Genomic DNA, 21,278 nt, shown 5'->3' on the forward strand with positions numbered 1-21,278 from the left:
AAGAGATTTTTCTTGGTGACAAATGAATTAAAGGAAAATAAATATAAGATTAGATATATAAACAAGATCAATGTATAGGACAGTCTACAATAAATATGTAAAATAGTTGTGTAATAGATTATGAGCACAGTGAGAAATGTAACACAGATTTGCTACACAAATGTCCAATGTTTTTAAATGTCTTTGTTTTTGTGTGTTGTGTTTATAAATAAAAAGTTTTTTAAAAAAAAAAGTATTCTGCACATGCTCGAGATCTACTATCCCTCCCCCTCCCCCTCCCTCCCCTTCAGGCTGAACAGGCTCTGCGCCTGCTTGAACGTTAATCGCCTCTATTTAAGGCCGCTCCATTTTCTCTGCGCTGGGGGAATTGCGCAGGCTGGGGCGAAGTCACTCTGCACATGCTCGGAAGGCCTTTGTCTCCGTTTTTCTCTTCCCTCCCCCCCAGCACGAGAGGAAGAGGAGGAAGAGAAGCGGAGGCGTTGCACGAGTTCCGCGGCAGGCTCCGCCTTGCCCGCCTGGCTCGGCTGACTAGGCGAGCGGGCTCAGCTGATGCAAGCGCCCGCCCGGCCCTCCCCTTGGCTGCCTATATATAAAGCCGAGCTCGAAGCGCCCCCACCGCGGAACCTCCCTTCCCGTGTCTTCGAGCCGCCAGAGGCGGGCTGGGTGCCTTTCCATCAGCAGTGGCGCCAGCGCTGCGGGGCCCGAGCTCGGTAGGCAAGCTGGGGGGGTGTGGATGGGGGGGGGCGCGCGAAAGGGGGGCCGAGAGAGAGAGAGACACAGAAGCGATGCAAAAATTCTGCACCCTTGCAAAATCCTTTTTTTTTTTTTTGCAAAAAAAAAGCAACTGCGCGGCTTAAAAAAACAAAACAAAGCTGCATGCATGAGATATATTTTTTGCACGGGGAAGGGCGAGGATGGGTGTCTTGCCGACCCCCCCCCACCACTCGAAAAGCAAAACTCGACCTATCTATCTTGCAACTCTTTCTCTTTCTCCCCCCCTCCTCTTATGCGGTTGCAAATTTCGTAGCAATTTTTTTTTTTTGCAAAGCAACGAAAGGGCTCTGGGGGCTTCTCGATGCGTTTTGAGGGGGTTTTTTTTGCAAACGGGCTTTTGCAATGTGGAATGGAGGCGGGGCTGGTGAGGGGGGTAGAAACAGTTTAGTGCCCCCCCCCAATTATTTAACACCGAGAAGTTTCCCCCCCTTCCCCATCATTTCCTGGCGGAATAATGAAGGTCTTTTTGCAATGGAGTACCACTCGGCTTCCTTTCGCTCTCCTACGAGATTCATAGATAGGGGGGGAAATTGGTTTTGTTGAGATGGGGGGGAGCTTAAGCGTTCCCCCCCCTTTAGTTCCCGATATCATGCCGGGTATTTTGGCTCCCCCTTCCCTTAAGTATATAATAGAAAAAGAGCGATCACGCCCCCTTCCATTTAGGATAGATGCGCGGTGGAGGTGGGGGGGGGGATTACTTGGATTTAAAAGAAAATGCACCATTGCAACAAAAAAAAAGCCCACTCTCATTGGAAATAAAGGGTGAGGGGTCTCAGTTTAAAGAGATCGACCTATTGCTGATAATACGGGGGAAAGGGGTGTGTTATTGAAGCGACTAACCCCCCCCCAGTCCCCCCCCGATTTCTCCTTTTCCAGAACATGCTACATATTTGGTCCTATGTAGTCTTTGGGATCTGTTTTTTTTTTTAGTAGTTATTTTGCAAAAATCGGTGGATGTATTTTCTATCAGTCATTTTGTAAATAAGGAAGAGGAAAAAAGAGGGGTGTGTATTCTACACGCCCCTTCTTTTAGGATGCCCCTCTCTTCTCTCCCCCCCCCTGAAACCCTGACGTCTAAATTTTGCTGGCAATACAGTAATACATAATGCTTGCAGATCTACCAAAGGAACACAAATAAATAAATAAATCTCCCATTGGGTGCATTGCTACACAAAGGAATACAAAAACCTGCTGCAGTCTACTCACACCCCCTTACATCTACTTTACTGTGTTAAAAAAAAGGGAGGGGGGGCCATGGGTTGAACAGATCAGAGGAAACATGTTTTCTTTTGGAGGGGGTGGATTTGGATGCCTCCTGTTAGGGAAGAATGTTTCAATATTTGGCCCCCTAAAAGGATGCAAGGATCTTTTTTTTAAAAAAAAAATGGTTCTTTTTAAAGTGTTGATTCCTATTGGGAAACATCTGTACAGCTTCCATTGTAATTCCCCCCCATAGGAAAGAGCAGGGTTGTGACTGTGTTTCTTGGGAGGAGGACAATTCATTTTCTTGAAAGGGGTGTGTGTGCCTTTTTCTGAGTTGCCTTCTTTTTACTCTGGGTGTTTATAGACTTTAATATGTTTCATTGTCATGTTTTGGTTAGCCTGATTATTCTTTTTTACCAGCTATTTAATCCAGCCAAAAATTATTCTACGAATCCTGACATTTGTCTGTTTCCCCCCCCTCCCTCCTTCCTCTCTTCCAGGGTCTCTTTCAACCAATCCGGACTAGCTTCATCCAAATTTTTCTCTCCTCCCTCCCTTGTTTCTTTTACTATTTTTCCTCCCATTCTCTTATTTGGAATATTCCTGCATTTGTAAAATCTCAAGATGGTGCAGAAGAAAACCGAGCTTAAAGGCTTCCATCGTTCTTTTAAGGTATGGTGTGATTAATTTCATGTTTTTAAAAAATGATATAAAAATCAGATGAATTTCTTTTCATGCTTTAAAATCTTTGCTACTTTGCTTTTGGTTGTAAAAAAATGAGCCCCTGGTGGGGTTTAGCTTTCTGTCTAGCAAATGGCAGTGGTTCTGAATTGTAGGGAGAATATCTAGCTGTTGTCAATAAAGAGAGGAAGTGGGGAAGAAACTGAAGTTTTGTTGATCATGCTTGCAAGTTCCGTGAGTCATTCCCAAGAGTTAATCTCTGACAAAGTGCCGTAGCTGTCCCTTAGGAATACATAATAATTCCTAAAATATTTACAACAGGTTTACAGGTGTTTCTGCAGTCTTTGGCACCAAGTGTTGCAAGTGATCTGTTTTTTCCAAATCTGATACTGTATTTCCCTCTCCATCCTGTTGTAACGTATTTTGTTGACTCCTGAATAGGCTGCTTCTGTTGAGACTTTTGCAGGTTTTATGCAATATATTTAATGGTCTCCTTCCCAGTATTCAGTGTTGTTGGTACTCAAGGTTTCTCGGTTTTGTACAAAGTACTTTGAAGTAGTATATTTGTAGTACTACTGAATTGTGGAATATGGCCCTCAATTTACAACCACAGTGGAACCCAAAATGTATGTTGCCAGGTGAAACATTTGTTAAGTGAGTTTTGCCCCATTTTATAACCGGTCTTGCTACAGTTAAGTGAACGTTGCAATTGGTAACACATTTGTTGAATTAATCTGGCTTCCCCATTGGTTAATCACAGCTGCAGCTGTGGGAAATAGGAATTTTAAATTGATCAAGGGGATGCTGCAAAGGTCATAAATGTGAAAATGATCATAAATCACTTTTTTCCCTGCTGTTGTAACTTTGAAAAATCATCTAAATGAACTGTTGTAAGTCAAGAACTACCTGTAGTCTCCGTGTTTATGTGTGTGTTGTAAAACCAGATTATGGATATTTTGCAAATACCTGGTGCCAAAAGTGTTGCAATATATTATTTTCATAGCAGTGTCTATCCCAGAATTTCTCAGTGTTGTGTGATGCTAGCAAAGGAATTCTGGGAGTTGAAGTCCACATATTTTCAAGCTGCTAATTTTCAGAAACACAATTTTTCTAATCTTCCAACTCCATTTTAGACCTTAATGTTCAGAATTTCCTGTTTGGCCTCTATCAAGGAGTGTTTCAATTTTGAATGGCATTGTTTACATCAGACTAATTTCTAGTTTGCTTAACTGTGTATAAGACCAGTTTGGTGCTGCTAATCATGATTTCCAAACCGAAGTTCAATTTGCTGTATCAAAAGCTGTTACTTGTTAAACTCAGTGACTCCTGACTTCCAAGTAGTTAATATTTTATTTAAACAAGAAATATGTTTGTGGGGAGGGGCAAGAATAGAGAAAGTTAAGGAACAACAGCGTTGAGAAAGCAAGTTGGAAGTTTTAAAAACAAATAAAAGCTTGTTGTATATATTACATAGAAGAAGAAAATATGTTTAGGATGTTGCTCTCACAGATTGAATTCACACATTCAACTAAGATATAGTGTGATTTGCTTATTAGCAATTAGGTTTGCAAACCCTGATGTGGGTTAAAAAATTAACGTGAATTCAGCCATGTGTAGTTAATACAGTGTAGTTAATTGTGTGAACACAGCTGCTATGTTTGGTATGTTATCTCAACATAATGGGTGTTTAGAGATTATAATTTTGCTTTCCAGTCAGTTTAATTTATACTTTTCCATAGCAATGAATTTCAGTGTGCCTTTTTGGGGCTCCACAAGAAAAAAACCTGGCTTGGATTTTAAAGAGGATATATCCTTGCTTTGTCTTGCTTTTGAAGAAGCTTGACCTAAGTGTAGTCCTAGGTTGTGATCTGCAATTCTAGCTCTAATGTCCCTATTGCAATCTCTGATTTTGCAGAGAAAAGAGACCCAAGAGGCATGTTTACAATGACAGCAAACTCACCTGCTTTTTAAAAAAACAATGAAAGTTTGCAATTGTTCAAACTTTTCTTATTCATTTTACAAATAATCTTTTACTTCTCCCTCCCCCCCCCCTTGGAGTAACACTGGATTGGAGTAACTCTTTGTCCCCCAAATGGAAAGCTAAGCTTCTAGTTCTTTTGAGTGATGTAAAGAAAGCTATTGCTGACATGTCCGAACATGCCTGAAGATTCGGGGATATACCAAAGCTGTATGGCTGAAAAAAACAACAGCAACAACAATAGGGTGTGAAAAATGTAGATTGAAGGCCCTTTCTTGGGGGATATGAAAGAGAGGTTCCATCAATCTGTAAAGTGATGTGTGAAAATAATCTGCATTTGTTTTGTGCTCCTAGACTGCCAGGTAGAAATTCAAGGTGATTTATAGGTATATGATGTGCGTGGTTTGTGCCTGGTGGCCTTTTTGGAAGAATAGAGATGGCAATAGTGCAATTGTGGGCTGGCCCGCCTGTCTCTCCCAGCTAAGCTGCCTTGTTCCCATTGTGCAGGTGGAGTAACTGAGCCTGAGAGAGCCTCCCAGCGAGTTTAAAAAACCTGTCCTGCTTACGAATTCTACCCCGCAGGGATGCCAGTCAGCACTCTGCTTTAAAGCACGGGGTTCGGCCTACGAGGACTTCTCCTCTTTCCTGTCAGCCCATGTTCATCTTTGTCTGGCTGCTCCTAATTATGGGATGTTGGCGTCCTGGCTGGCATCATTTGAGGGCTGGCCCTGAGGTAGGGTGGTTGGGCCGGTCTCTACTTTTCATTTAATAGAAGCTTCTGTGGCTTAAGTTGGGTTTGTCCTTCTTGAAAGATGGGCTTTGTCTTCATCACACAGGCTGGACTCAGAAAATGCCTCATTGCACTTGCAATGCCTTTGTATCACTGAATGTTGTGTCTTATGATTTATAATTATTGCATATTATGATTTATCGCTTGTCTGCTTGTATGTACACTGAGAACCTATGCTCTAGAGACAAATTCCTTGTGAGCCCAGTCATACTTAGCCAATAAAGAATTCTATTGTATTCGATTTGGGGCATTTGTTGGCAAGCTGGCACAAATGGCTTAAATAGCTCCCACCTGATTCCCTTCCCTCCCCATGATTTCAAAGTCAAGTTGCTAGTCCTGATGCAGCACTTCTGAACAACCAGTGACTGACAAGAATCAAGCATGGGGGCAGCCTTTGAAAATTGCACAAATCTTCCTAAAGTCCAAATGATGAAGACAAATTCCTTGTGTGTCCAATGACACTTGGCCAATAAAATTCTATTCTATTCTATTCTATGTAGGCATGCAGTAAGAGACCATCCTGGTTTACTGTATATATTATGCAATATATACAGTATCCTGGTTTACTACTACAGTGTTCCTTCGATTTTCGCGAGTTCAAACTTCGCGAATAGCCTACACCACAGTTTTTCAAAACAATATTAATAAAAAAATACTTTGCGGGTTTTCCCCCCCTATACCACGGTTTTTCCCGCCCGATGACATCATACGTCATTGCCAAACTAATAATTTTTGTAAATAAATAACAAAAAAAGAATTATTGTTAATAAATAATTATGTTTATAAATATCAGGATCACTAAGTGTCTAATTCAATGGTGAATACCAGTAATAATGGTGAGTAAATGGTTGTTAAGTGAATGGGAAATGGTAATTTAGGGGTTGAAAGTGTTAAGAGATGGCTTGTGTTACTGTGCATAGCCAAAAATGTTGTATTTACTTCCGCATCTCTACTCCGTGGAAATTCAACTTTCGCGGGTGGTCTCGGAACGCATCCCCCGCGAAAATCGAGGGAATAACTATAGATTATAACTATAGGTGGAGGATATAGAGATACTGTATTTAGTTCCATCTGATAATTGTGATGCAACAATAGGATAAGTCCCCTTCATCCCAGGTTCTCCAAATGATGTTTGCAGTGGTTTTGTGGATACTCCCGAAATTTGCTTCCTCATAGATCAGAATTTCCCAACCTTAACTTTTAAATGGTCAGGGAATTCCATGTATGTTAAATTTGGCTGAGATGGTTAAACTATGTTTTAGATTAAGATTTCATTGAGTAGGCCATTTTAGATTTTGTTAGTACTTAAGTAATCTAGCAATTATGCCCGGGCATTAAATTTCAAGATCCTAGCCTGCTACCGGTAGTTAGGGTTCAAACTCTTTTGCTTAGGGAGGGCTTGTGAATTTTCCCAAGAAATTCTCTCTTTGTAGTTTCTTCCACGAAGCCTGCCTTTTTACTCTGACGACAAACCTTGTGAGGTGCTCTACAGAGAGATTTGAGAGACAAAGAACAAGTTCCTTTCTACACTAAGTGTGAACTGAATTTGTTGGGAGGTAGCTTATTATATAGTAACTGTTCTGTCGGGCTCTCTGGTAGAATCCTCCCAAAAATTCACAAATTTCACACACACACACACACGTTTGAAAATTCAAAACAATGTTCTTCATACTGAAAATTCACTTAAACCAAGCCCTCTTTTGGTATAGCAAAGAGCACTCCTCTCCAAACAAACTGGTAATTTGTACAAGTCCCTTATCAGTTCTGTGATACTTAGCTTGCAGCTGTGAGGTAATTCACAGTCCTTCTTCTTTCACAAAGTGAAACACACTTTGCTCTGGTTTAGTTTCAAAGCTGGGAAAAATCACACAAAAAGTCAAAGTCAGTAAAGCAGTCAGGAAACACAACGATCAGATAATCCTCCACAATGGCCAAACCCACAGGCTGCTATTTATAGCAGCCTCACTAATTACCACAGCTCCACCCAACCACAGGTGGCCTCATTTTCTTTGATAATAATCTCTCAGTTGTTGCTGCCTATGCATCACTCTCCTCATGCGTGGCTGTATCATTAACTCTTGTTCCGAATCCAAGGAGGAGCTAGATAATTGATCTCCTTCTGAGCTGTCTGCCACATTCTCCTCCTCCCTGTCACTCATGTCTTCTTGGTCAGAGGAGCCTTCATCAGCAGATTCCACCGGGGTGGGGTGGGGGGCAAAACAGGCCTGCAGCATGTGGATGTCTCCCCCACATCCACAGTCCTTGGGGCAGGAGCAGGGCCAGAGCTAACCACAACAGTAACATCCAACAGTTGTGGCTTATTCAGCCAGTATAAACCATGAGGACCTAGCCAAAGCTTAAGTAAGGCTGAAGACTTGGAAATATGGTTGAATGAGGATTTGCAATCTTTGCTCCTAGTCAAAAACAACAGCACTAGCTAGAAGTATTGAGAAAAGGGGGCAGGAGTTGCAGAGTTAGCTATGATGTCTGGAATTCCTAGTGGGAAAGGGACAATGAAGATTTATTTTCAGATCCCCAGTTAAAAAAAATAGGCAGAAAATGAAATTGAGAATTGGAATCGAGATTCAGAAGAACCAAATCTATTGGGGTTTTCCCCCCTTGCAGTTTTGGGGATACAGTGTTCCCTCGATTTTCACGGGGGATGCGTTCCGAGACCGCCCGCGAAAGTTGAATTTCCGCGAAGTAGAGATGCGGAAGTAAATACACCATTTTTGGCTATGAACAGTATCACAAGCCTTCCCTTAACACTTTAAACCCCTAAATTACCATTTCCCATTCCATTAAAAACCATTTACTCACCATTATTACTGGTACTCACCATTGAATAAGACACTTAAGTGATCCTGATATTTATAAACATAATTATTTATTAACAATAATTATTATTTTTATTATTTATTTGCAAAAATTATTAGTTTGGCGATGACATATGATGTCATCGGATGGAAAAAAACGTGGTATAGGAAAAAACCCGCGAAGTATTTTTAAATTAATATTTTTTGAAAAACCATGGTATAGGCTATCCGCGAAGTTCAAACCCGCGAAAATCGAGGGAACACTGTATTGAGAAAAGGGGGCAGGAGTTGCAGAGTTAGCTATGATGTCTGGAATTCCTAGTGGGAAAAGGACAATGAACATTTATTTTCAGATCCCCAGTTAAAAAAAATAGGTAGAAAATGAAATTGAGAATTGGAATCGAGATTCGGAAGAACCAAATCTATTGGTTTTTTTTCCCCTTGCAGTTTTGGGGATATTCACCGAACACACAGTTTTTGCATTTTCCCTCCTCTCTCCAAAGTCTTTGCTGAATTGGGCTAGTTCTCTTGATGTCCCTTTTGCTAAATTAAATCTGCGTTATGTAATACCCGTTTCCCTTCACTCCGGTCGGGGAAATGTGGTTTGGGTTGGCTGCGCTTGAACATTTTGGACACTAACTTGAATGGCTCGCTGGTGTTTTTCCATCAGGTCTATAATTGCTCCAGTTGCCTTGTGGGTATTAACCAACCTGTTTTTACTGCCTAACCTTAATTTAGCACTGTTGTGTGGCCTTTTCTCTCTCTCTCTTTAAAGCGCCAATCAAAGGTAGAGAGGTACATTGGTAGATGTCTGCGTCTTTGCTTTCAGGAGTTGGGGGAATTTCGCTGCAAAATTCCAGTTGGGTGCAGTCGGTTTCTGTTTAAACAGCACAGCTTCCTGGCATGGAACCAAACGGCGGTGTGGTTGTAAAGTTCTTGTTTTGTGAGTGTGTTGAGAGCAGCTGGACGGAAAAGACTGGGAGGGTTGGGGGGGGGGGGCTGGGAGAGCCTGAATGGATGTGATTACATTTGTGTGTGTGTCTGTCCTGATGCTGCAGTTTGCTTCCCTGTGAGTGTCCACACTTTTTTTTTGCTGCTTGTGGTTGATGTAACTTCTGTTGTACCTTGTGGTTTGGATGCCAGCGAGGCCCTGGGAAGGGGGTAGGTGGATAGGTGGAGCTAGTGTGTTATGTAAGCACCCTTTGCCTTCTGCAGCTTTTCCTACAGGAGAAAGAAAGTGAATGTCAGGAAAGGAGGAGGAAAAAACATCTAGAAATATTTTTTTCTGAACCAGTGGGATCCCCAGAGAACAGCAAGTCTCAGAAAAGGAGTAACCTTGATGGACCTTTTGTTAAAAAAATAATATATAGAAACATAGAAGATTGACGGCAGAAAAAGACCTCATTGTAATAATAATAATAATAATAATAATAATAATAATAATAATAATAATAATAATAGTAATAGAATTTTTTATGGGCCAAGTGTGATTGGGCACACAAGGAATTTGTCTTGGTGCATGTGCTTTCAGCGTACATAAAATAAAATATACTTTTGTCAAGAATCATGTGGTACAACACTTAATGATTGTCATAGGGGTCAAATAAGCAATGAGGAAGCAATATTAATAAAAATCTTAGGATATAAGCAACAAGTTACAGTCATACAGTCAACATGGGAGGAAATGGGTGAAAGGAATGATGAGAAAAACTAGTAGAATAGAAGTGCAGATTTAGTAGAAAGTCTGACAGTGTTGAGGGAATTATTTGTTTAGTAGAGTGATGGCGTTCAGAAAAAAACTGTTGTTGTGTCTAGTTGTCTTGGTGTGCAGTGCTCTATAGCGACGTTTTGAGGGTAGGAGTTGAAACAATTTGTGTCCAGGATGTGAGGGGTCAGTAAATATTTTCCTCGCCCTCTTTTTGACTCGTGCAGTATACAGGTCCTCAATGGAAGGCAGGCTGGCAGCAATTGTTTTTTCTGCAGTTCTGATTCTCCTCTGAAGTCTGTGTCAGTCCTGTTTGGTTGCAGCACCAAACCAGACAGTTATAGAGGTGCAGATGACAGACTCAATGATTCCTCTGTAGAACTGTATCAGCAGCTCCTTGGGCAGTTTGAGCTTCCTGAGCTGGCGCAGAAAGAAAATAATAATAATAATAATAATAATAATAATAATAATAATAATAATAATAATAACAACAATCATCATCATCATCATCATCATCATCATCATCATCTATTAGATTTGTATGCCGCTCCTCTCCAAAGACTCGGGGTGGATCACAACAACATAAACAGTGTACAAATCCAATTTTTAAAAAAATACAATTTAAAAACCCTTATAATAAAATAATCGCACAATCCAATCAAACCATCTAGTCTGCCCTTATACTATTTCCTGTATTTTATCTTAGGATGGATATATGTTTACCCCAGGCATGTTTGAATTCAGTGGACTGTGGATTTAACCAACCACGTCTGCTGGAAGTTTGTTCCAAGCATCTACTGCTCTTTCAGTAAAATAATATTTTCTGGCATTGCTTCTGATCTTTCCCACAACTAACCTCAGATTGTGCCCCCTTGTTCTTGTTGCTCACTTTCCTATTAAAAACACTTCCCTCCTGAACCTGATTTAAACCTTTAACATATTTAAAGGTTAACATATTTAAATGTTTTGATCTTGTCCCCCCTTTCCCTTCTGTCCTCCAGACTATACAGATTGAGTTCATTAAGTCTTTCCTGATAAGTTTTATGCTTAAGACCTTCCACCATTTTTGCCTCTCTTTGGACCTGTTCAATTTTATCAGTATCTTTTTTGTAGTCTCCCTTCATTTTATTGTCAGAAAAAATAGGTTACATACATACATACATACATACATACATACATACATACATACATACATAAAAGTAAGTCCCCAGTGGTGTCCTGAGCCTGTACCATAAGGCTAAGCAAAGCCTCACAATTGCAGATGTGTTAAGGAAGAGTATGGACTGTGCTGAAACGAATAGACTTACATTGAAAATTAAAGATAAAGAAGATTTGGAATTTTATAAAATTTGTGGGAAATGTTATGAATGGATTGAAAATAAAAATAGTTTAAATAAATAATTATTTTGAAAGCAACGTAAAAGAATTAGAAATTTGGATGGTAGAAACCCGGATGACAAAAAGAGAAAACGGTGGCAGCATTGTTGTAAAACAAATTTAAAGTAGTTTAAGATTTATATTATTTTCAATATAAAAATTTTATGATTCTTTTTAGCTTAGTTGTGATAGAGTTACGATGGATGAAATGAAAATAGAATTTTAGGATGCTTTGTTAAATGTTTAAGATTAGAAAATGTTATATGTATATTGTTAGGCATTGATGGGTTTTTTATTTAGGTATGTTTTTTAAGGTGGAGAAAAAAATAAAAAAAATATGTACAACCCCCTCCCTCCCATTGCAGTTCAATGGCTGAGAAGGTTTCAACATTTGAAGCAGGGTGACCAACCTTAGCAACTTCAAGAACTCAATCTGTATAGTTTGGAGGACAGAAGGGAAAGTGGGGACATGATCGAAACATTTAAATATGTTAAAGGGTTAAATAAGGTTCAGGAGGGAAGTGTTTTTAATAGGAAAGTGAACACAAGAACAAGGGGACACAATCTGAAGTTAGTTGGGGGAAAGATCAAAAGCAACATGAGAAAATATTATTTTACTGAAAGAGTAGTAGATCCTTGGAACAAACTTCCAGCAGACATGGTTGGTAAATCCACAGTAACTGAATTTAAACATGCCTGGGATAAACATATATCCATTGTAAGATAAAAATACAGGAAATAGTATAAGGGCAGACGAGATGGACCATGAGGTCTTTTTCTGCCGTCAGTCTTCTATGTTTCTAAGACCTGTGGACTTCAAGTCCCAGAATTCCCCAGCCAGAGAATTCTGGGAGTTGAAGCCCACATATCTTAAAAGTTACTAATATTGGATTCCCCTGCTTTAGAGCAGCTGTGCAAACTGATTTAAAAAGCGGTAAGAAGCCATCAAGCCAGCACTGCAATTGTGACATGCAATTTTGCACGGGGATTACCCAAGGACACAGTGTACTCCATACCACACCCCCTGGCCCAAACGTTGTCGCCTTATTCACTCCTGAATCTTGCTGCTGCTTTCTCCCTGTATCTCCCATAAGACAGGGCAAGAGTCCCGCCCCCCCTAATTTTATATTATTTTTCACATAGGCTTTTAACAGTTCCCTTCCTGGTACTTGTCTTGGGTTTCTATTTTCTGTAATATAGTGTTCCCTCGATTTTCGCGGGGTCGAACTTTGCGAAAAGTCTATACAGTATACCACAGTTTTTCAAAAATATTAATTAAAAAATACTTGGCGGGTTTTCCCCCTATACCACGGTTTTTCCTGCCCGATGACGTCATGTGTCATCGCCAAACTTTCGTCTGCCTTTAATTAAAAATTTTTTTAAATAAACTTTAATAAATAAACATGGTGAGTAATAATCTAAATGGTTGCTAAGGGAATGGGAAATTGCAATTTAGGGGTTGAAAGTGTTAAGGGAAGGCTTGTGATATGTTCATAGCCAAAAATAGCGTATTTACTTCCGCATCTCTACTTCGCGGAAATTCAACTTTCGCGGGCGGTCTCGGAACGCACCCCCCCCCCCCCGAAAATCGAGGGAACGCTGTAATTATTTTAATCTCCAAACAAAGTGTTATGGGATTTGTGAACTTTTCTGGTCAGCTTTTTTCCTGGCATATTGCCGTTGCACATCTTGTGTGTGTGTTTGTGTGTTGTGCTGTGAAAGCAATATGAAATTTCTAAATAATGAAGCAATAATTGCCAAGTCTGGTCTCTCTGATATTGTTAAGTGTCCTCATTGACAAACCTATTAGCGTGAAGTTCAGAGTTTTTATTTATTTATTTTTCTACGCATTTATTATGCCTCACCTCAGCAGATTTTGTAAGAATGTTCGTGTGCAGGTTGTGAGTTAATACGTTTATTTATTGACAGGAAATCTTACTGAACTGGCAGTGCCATACTTGTTCCTACGCACTTCCACAACTTTTTGTATAGATTTTTTTTCAATCAGTAGTGAAATCAGTAGGATAAGGTTAGTGTGTCCTTTTTCAGTTTTATTGAACATTGGGTAACAGTATATGAAATTTCTTAAAACCTGGCTAGTTCTCCTGTCAGCTCATTAACTCTTATTACCTGTATTTGAGGCTGTAATGAAGATATGATTGGGTGATTTACAGAATTGTTTTCGACAAAGCAATGAGTCCCTTTTATTGACAAAATTAACAAGATGTTTGCTAATGACTGGAGTACAATTCTGTTTTTAATACATGTAATCCTTGACTTACAACTGTTCAGTGACCATTTAATAGAATAGAATACAATACAATACAATACAATACAATACAATACAATTCTTTTTTGGCCAAGTGTGATTGGACACACAAGGAATTTGTCTTGGTGCAGATGCTCTCAGTGCACATAAAAGAAAATATAGATTTGTCAAGAATCATGTACAACACTTAATGATTGTCATAGGGGTCAAATAAGCAATGAAGAAACAATCAATATTAATAAAAATCTTAGGATACAAGCAACAAGTAACAGACATACAGTCCTAGGTGGGAGGAAAAGGGTGATAGGAATGATGAGAAAAAACTAGTAGAAATAGAAGTGCAGATTTAGTAGAAAGTCTGACAGTGTTGAGGGAATTATTTGTTTAGTAGAGTGATGGCATTCGGGGAAAAACTGTTCTTGTGTCTAGTTGTCTTGGTGTGCAGTGCTCCGTAGCAACGTTTTGAGGGTAGGAGTTGAAACAGTTGATGTCCAGGATGCGAGGGGTCAGTAAATATTTTCACCACCCTCTTTTTGACTCGTGCAGTATACAGGTCCTCAAGGGAAGGCAGGTTGGCAGCAATTGCTTTTTCTGCAGTTCTGATTCTCCTCTGAAGTCTGTGTCGGTCCTGTTGGGTTGCAGCACCAAACCAGACAGTTATAGGGATGCAGATGACAGATTCAATGGTTCCTCTGTAGAACTGTATCAGCAGCTCCTTGGGCAGTTTGAGCTTCCTGAGCTTCCTCTTTTTGATTTGTGCAGTATACAGGTCCTCAATTGGAAGGCAGGTTGGCAGCAATTTGTTTTTTTCTGCAGTTAGAACAATGCTGAAAAAAGTGACTTACGACCATTTGTCACACTTACTGACTGTTGCAGCATCCCCATGATACAGGTCATCAAAATTTAGATGCTTGCAACTGGTTCGTATTTACAGTGGTTGCAGTCTCCTGGAGTCATGTAATCACCTTTTGTGACCTTCTGACAAACAAAGTCAATGGGAAAGCCATATTCATTTAACAGCTGTGTTACTAATTTAACACCTGCAGTGATTCAGATTATTAGAGTTGGAAGGGACCTTGTAGGTCATCTAGTCCAATCCCCCATTCTAGCAGGTGTCCCTACACTATTCTGGGCAAATGGCAGTCCAATCTCCCTTTGAAAGTCCCAAGTGTTGGACCTCTCACACAACCTTCGCAGGCAAGCTCTTCCATTAATTGATCGTTCTCACGGTCAGAAAGTTTCTCCTTATTTCCAGGTTGAATCTCTCCTTGGTCAGCTTCCACCTATTATTCCTTGTCTGGCCTTCTGGTGCCTTGGAAAACAGCCTGACCCCCCTCCTCTCTGTGGCAGCTCCTCAAATATTGGAACACTGCTATCATGTCTCCCCTGGTCCTTCTCTTATCAACTCTAGCAATAACTGAGATTCACGTATCTGTAGCAAGAATGGTGGTAACTTAGGGTGGCAAAATCCACTTAAGAAATTTCTCACTTAACAACATACATTTTGGGCTCAGTTGTGGTCACCCACCATAAGTCGAGAAATACCTGTATATTTATTTTTATACCTGTATATGTATATTTATTTTTTGCTTTTAGAAAAAGAACAAACAAATGGAACAAATCACCAAAATATATACATTGTTAAAAATATACAAGAGCTTCAAACAATGTTGAAAAAAATACCAAGATGCAGAGAAAAATATGTTATTGGGATAGTAAATAGTTATAATTCTATTATAATACAAACATTCAAAGGTGTGTGTTTTTAAATGCACTATATGACTATTGTGTTTATAAATGAATCCCATATTCCCTTATACTTATCTGTACAAAATCTACATCTGTAAACAATCCACTTATAGCAAATGTCATCAGCTCATCAACCCATTAAATGAATGAATTTATTCATACATTTATCTTCCCAATATTGCAACATCAGCTTGTTAGTTATAAATTGTCACTTTAAATTGTCTAGTTGTCAAATTCCATGCACTAGCTATGTAATGCAATAAAATACTACCCTCTGGAACGTGTTAGGGTTTCTTGCAGGGTCACATTTTTATAGTTTATTACTTTCTCACAAAAGTAATAATAATAATAATTACTATCTCTTTTTTTCCCTTTTGGAAATGTTGATCAAGGGTTAGCTCTATGTCATAAAAAACCCTTCCATGCAAAAATGTAGCTAGGTAAGACTGTTTTTTCCCCCTTGTTGCTCTCAGAAATGATAACTAGTGTGCTGTGGCAATTAAGGCAATGCTTCTCAATTATTTACTGTTACGCTCCCCCTAGGAAGAAGTAAACATTTCGTGCACCCCCCAACTTCCCCAGTGGAATTTTAGTGTTAATATTTATTATTTTACTTATTATAAGCTGCAAGCAAACTATTGGCTGGGGAAGGCTGCTCTGCCCACTTACATAGAAACATAGAAGTCTGACGGCAGAAAAAGACCTCATGGTCCATCTAGTCTGCCCTTATACTATTTTCTGTATTTTATCTTAGGATGGATATATGTTTATCCCAGGCATGTTTAAATTCAGTGACTGGATTTATCTACCACGTCTGCTGGAAGTTTGTTCCAAGGATCTACTATTCTTTCAGTCAAATAATATTTTCTCATGTTGCTTTTGATCTTTCCCCCAACTAACTTCAGATTGTGTCCCCTTGTTCTTGTGTTCACTTTCCTATTAAAAGCACTTCCCTCCTGGACCTTATTTAACCCTTTAACATATTTAAATGTTTCGATCATGTCCCCCCTTTTCTGGGGAGTAAGTCACACTGAACTTAGTTTAAGTTTAAGTTTTATTGGATTTATATGCCGCCCCTCTCCGAAAACTCGGGGCGGCTAACAACAATCATGAAAATATACAATAAAATCCAATACTAAAAGCAAGTGAAAACCCCTTAATATATTAGTGGAGCCTGTTTTTGGTTAGAGGATGCTTCTCCTTGTCCAGCAGCAGGTTCTCCCCGCCATTCATGGCTACCATGGCGCCAGCTGAGAAAAGAAGAACCCAGGCAGCTGCCCCGCCCTCCCTGGCCACCTTCTCTTCCGGGTTCGGAGCAGCGTGCAACTGGGAAAACCCCATCCTGGGGAATCAATGGAGAGGGATCACATGTTCTCCAGGATCACATGTGGTCCCCCCTGGCATCATTTTGCACACCTCCCGGGGGCCCACCCCTCTATTAGAGAAACACTGAACTTAAGGCAATGTTTCTCAAACTTAAATGTGAAGATGTGTGGATTTGAGCTCCCAGAATTCCTCATCCAGCCTGAGAAATCTGGGAGTTGAAGTCCACCACATCTTCAAGTGGAAAAAACTGCACTATGTTAATTGTTTTTATGCCACCTAGAGTCCACTTTTTCTGCAATGGGGAGCCATATCCATTTGATATATGAATAAATATAGTGGTACCTCTATCTAAGAACGCCTCTAATTATGAACTTTTCTAGATAAGAACCGGGTGTTCAAGATTTTTTTGCCTCTTCTCAAGAACTATTTTCCACTTACAAACCCGAACCTCCGAAACTGTAACCGGAAAAGGCAGGGAAAAGCCTCCATGGGGCTTTAGGAATCGCCTGGGAGGAAACAGGGCCGGAAAAGGCGGGAAGAAGCCTCCATGGGGCTTCTCTAGGAATCTCCTGGGAGGAAACAGGGCTGGAAAAAGCAGGGAGAAGCCTCCATGGGGCTTCTCTAGGAATCTCCTGGGAGGAAACAGGGCTGGAGAAGGCAGGGAGAAGCCTCTGTGGGGCTTCTCTAGGAATATCCTGGGAGGAAACAGGGCCGGAGAAGGCAGGGAGAAGCCTCCGTGGGGCTTTAGGAATCTCCTGGGAGAAAATAGGGCCGGAAAAAGCAGGGAGAAGCTTCCGTGGAGCCTCTCTAGGAATCTCCTCAGAGGAAACAGGGCTTCCACCTTTCCTGTGGTTTCCCCAATCGCACGCATTATTTGCTTTTACATTGATTCCTATGGGGAAAATTGCTTCTTCTTACAAGCTTTTCTACTTAAGAACCTGGTTATGGAACAAATTAAATTCATAAGTAGAAGTACCACTGTATAAATATGTAAAAAAAACCAGATGGAGAGAGACTCTACCACCTGCTTCTTTGGAATGTACAGGTGGGATGCTCTTCCTCCTTCTGGAGGTTCTCCAGCTAAATTCTCAATCAGAATTCCAAGGATTACAATCACGGCACACCTGAAAAGTGCCAGGTGGAGAAAGGTTGAGTTTTGGGTGTAGCAAACACCAACCGCCTTCCCCCAAATGAACCACCTGATGTTTGATAGTGGCCTTAGACACACCTGGGAAACTTCCTTAAAGCTTATCTATTCTCCTTGGTGTTCATTTTGAGATGGCTCTGGGAAGCTGGCAGGAAGATGTTCCAGCTTGTTAGACAAGCCTTTGGTTTGTTCTGCCTTCATAGCTTCTCCTCCTTCCTAGTGATCTTGGGAATGGCCCTTTCTTGTTGTATTTCTTTCTTAGTCACGTTTGAACCTAGTTTGTATATGCCTAGGTTCCCAATCTAAGAAAGAACGAGCATATTTCAGCTCTGCAGATCCAGCCCCCAACTTGTGGTCAACCTATTCTCCAAAGCACCTGGGGGTAGAACAAGAAGCAATGGGTGGAAACTAAACGAGAAGAGAAGCAACTGAGAACTAAGGAGAAATTTCCTGACAGTCAGAACGGTTGATCAGTGGAGCAGCTTGCCTCCAGAAGTTGTGATGTGAATGCTCCAACCCTGGAAGTTTTTAAGCAGATGTTGGATGACCATCTGTCTGAAGTAGTGTAGGGTTTCCTGTCTAAGAAGAGGGTTGGACTAGAAGACCTCCAAGGTCCCTTCCAACTCTGTTGTTTTTGTTGTTGTTGTTATTATTATTATGTCAGTAGTCCACAAGAATGTCCTTTTATAATATTGCTTCTTACTTATTTCTAGCTTTTAAACCGCCCGGTAACTCAAACTCTGTCGCTCATTTATGATTCAATTTATTAAACTCAATTATAATTATATTAACTCAATTTATAATTGAGTTTTTAAAAAAGCAGGTACTGTAAAAAAAATAAAAATGTAAAATAAAAACATTATAGAGGTAGTCCTTGACTTACAACCGTTGGCTTAGTCACTATTAGATGGTTACAGTGGCACTGAAAAAAGTGACTTACAGCCATTTTTCAGAGTGACAGCTGTAGCAGTTGTTAATCACAGTCACATGATCAAAATTCAAGCTCTTGGCAACTGGCTTGTAAATATGACAGTTGCAACCTTTCCCGGGGTCATACGATCACCATTTGTAACCTTCGCATAATAATCTCATTTAACTATTGCACCTATCTACTTAACAGCTGTGGTCGTAACAGGAAGATACAACTCAATTAGCACAGCCTTGCTTAGCAGTGGAAATTTTGCCTTCCATTGTGGCCATTAAATTGAGAACTACCTGTGAAAACGAATCGGCAGCACATTGGACATAGAAAAAATGATCAAAATACTATTGAAAACCAATTAAAAAAGCCTGAAAAAATAGAAAAATCTTCACTTGGCACCGAACTGATGCTAACTGGTTTATTGATTGAGTCTCCCTGGGTTTGTTTGTTTGTTTATTCATCTATCTATCTATCTATCTATCTATCTATCTATCTATCTATCTATCTATCTATCTATCTATCAGGGTTAGGGTTAGGGTTATCTATCCTATCTATCCTATCTATCCTATCTATCTATCTATCTATCTATCTATCTTATCTATCCTATCTATCTATCTGTCTGTCTATCTATCTATCTATCTATCTATCTATCTATCTATCTATCTATCTATCTATCAGGGTTAGGGTTAGGGTTATCTATCCTATCTATCCTATCTATCTATCTATCTATCTATCTATCTATCTATCTATCTATCTATCTATCTATCTATCTTATCTATCCTATCTGTCTGTCTGTCTGTCTATCTATCTATCTATCTATCTATCTATCTATCTATCTATCTATCTATCTATCTATCAGGGTTAGGGTTAGGGTTATCTATCCTATCTATCCTATCTATCCTATCTATCTATCTATCTATCTATCTATCTATCTATCTATCTATCTATCTATCTATCTATCTATCTATCTTATCTATCCTATCTATCTATCTGTCTGTCTATCTATCTATCTATCTATCTATCTATCTATCTATCTATCTATCTATCTATCTATCAGGGTTAGGGTTAGGGTTATCTATCCTATCTATCCTATCTATCCTATCTATCTATCTATCTATCTATCTATCTATCTATCTATCTATCTATCTTATCTATCCTATCTGTCTGTCTATCTATCTATCTATCTATCTATCTATCTATCTATCTATCTATCTATCTTATCTATCCTATCTCTGTCTGTCTGTCTGTCTGTCTGTCTGTCTATCTATCTATCTATCTATCTATCTATCTATCTATCTATCTATCAGGGTTAGGGTTATCTATCCTATCTATCCTATCTATCTATCTATCTATCTATCTATCTATCTATCTATCTATCTATCTATCTATCTATCTATCTATCTATCTATCTATCTACCTATCTGTCATCTATCCTATCTATCCTATCGATCTATCGATCTATCTATCATTTATTGATTGATTTGACTTCACTTGACTTGATTTGTATGCCGCCCCTCGCCGAGACTGGGGTGGCTCACAACATATGTATAAAAAAATAACAATACATCTGGAATCCAATTAATATGACTAGAAAAACTTAAGAAATTTGTAACAGAATTTCAAAAAACCTTTGGGCCCTCTGCAAACGGGATCCCATCATGGAACAAGCTCTTCTCCTCCTTTTCCCATTTGTAGAGTCCCACTAGAAAAGGGCTTCCCTAGGTGATGTTAAGTTTATAAAAAGACCCTCAGTGGTGCAGTGGTTAGAGTGCAGTACTGCAAGGTATATCTGCTGATTAGCAGCTGCCAGCAATTTGGTAGATTGAATCTCAGCAGGCTCAAGGTTGACTCAGCCTTCCATCCTTCCAAGGTTGGTAAAATGAGGACCCAGATTGTTGGGGGCAATATGCTTACTCTTAGAGAGAGCTGTAAAGCACAGTGAAGCAGTATGTAAGTCTAAATGCTAAATTTAACCTTTTAACATATTTAAATGTTTCGATCAAGGTGGGATATGATATGTTAAAGGGTTAAATAAGGTTCAGGAGGGAAGTGTTTTTAATAGGAAAGTGAACCCAAGAACAAGGGGACACAATCTGAAGTTAGTTGGGGGAAAGATCAGAAGCAACTTGAGAAAAAAATATTTTACTGAAAGAGTAGTAGATGCTTGGAACAAACTTTCAGCAGACATGGTTGGTAAATCCACAGTAACTGAATTTAAACATGCCTGGGATAAACATAAATCCACCCTAAGATAAAATACAGAAAATAGTATAAGGGCAGACTAGATGGACCATGAGGTCTTTTTCTGCTGTCAATCTTCTGTTTCTATATTTCTAAATGCTAAAAAAATATGCAAAATGATTTACACACACAAGAAATGAAAGTATTTGCTTCATCCTGCAGTGAGAAAGGATTTAAATATACATAATAGCAGCCTGGCCTATGCATGCTTGTCAGAAGAAATATTATTTTTGGTGGGGGTAGGGTATCCTTAAATACACAGGGATCTGCTGCAGGTCCTTATTAGACGTTCATACCAAG

At 39.6% G+C, this 21,278-nt stretch overlaps 1 protein-coding gene across 1 annotated transcript in view; it reads left to right on the forward strand.

The window, feature by feature from the left end:
- The first annotated feature begins 360 nt into the window (after positions 1–360).
- The window catches only part of MKNK2 (MAPK interacting serine/threonine kinase 2), a 74,196-nt gene continuing 53,278 nt past the window's right edge, over positions 361–21,278 (forward strand). The window contains exons 1-2 of the mRNA XM_070746837.1: positions 361–710; positions 2,478–2,649. Of these exons, the coding sequence (XP_070602938.1) occupies positions 2,602–2,649 (48 nt within the window). The 5' untranslated portion in view covers positions 361–710; positions 2,478–2,601. The remainder of the gene's footprint in view (positions 711–2,477; positions 2,650–21,278) is intronic.

Source organism: Erythrolamprus reginae, chromosome 1 (genome assembly GCF_031021105.1).
Source record: "Erythrolamprus reginae isolate rEryReg1 chromosome 1, rEryReg1.hap1, whole genome shotgun sequence".
NCBI lineage: Eukaryota > Metazoa > Chordata > Lepidosauria > Squamata > Dipsadidae > Erythrolamprus > Erythrolamprus reginae.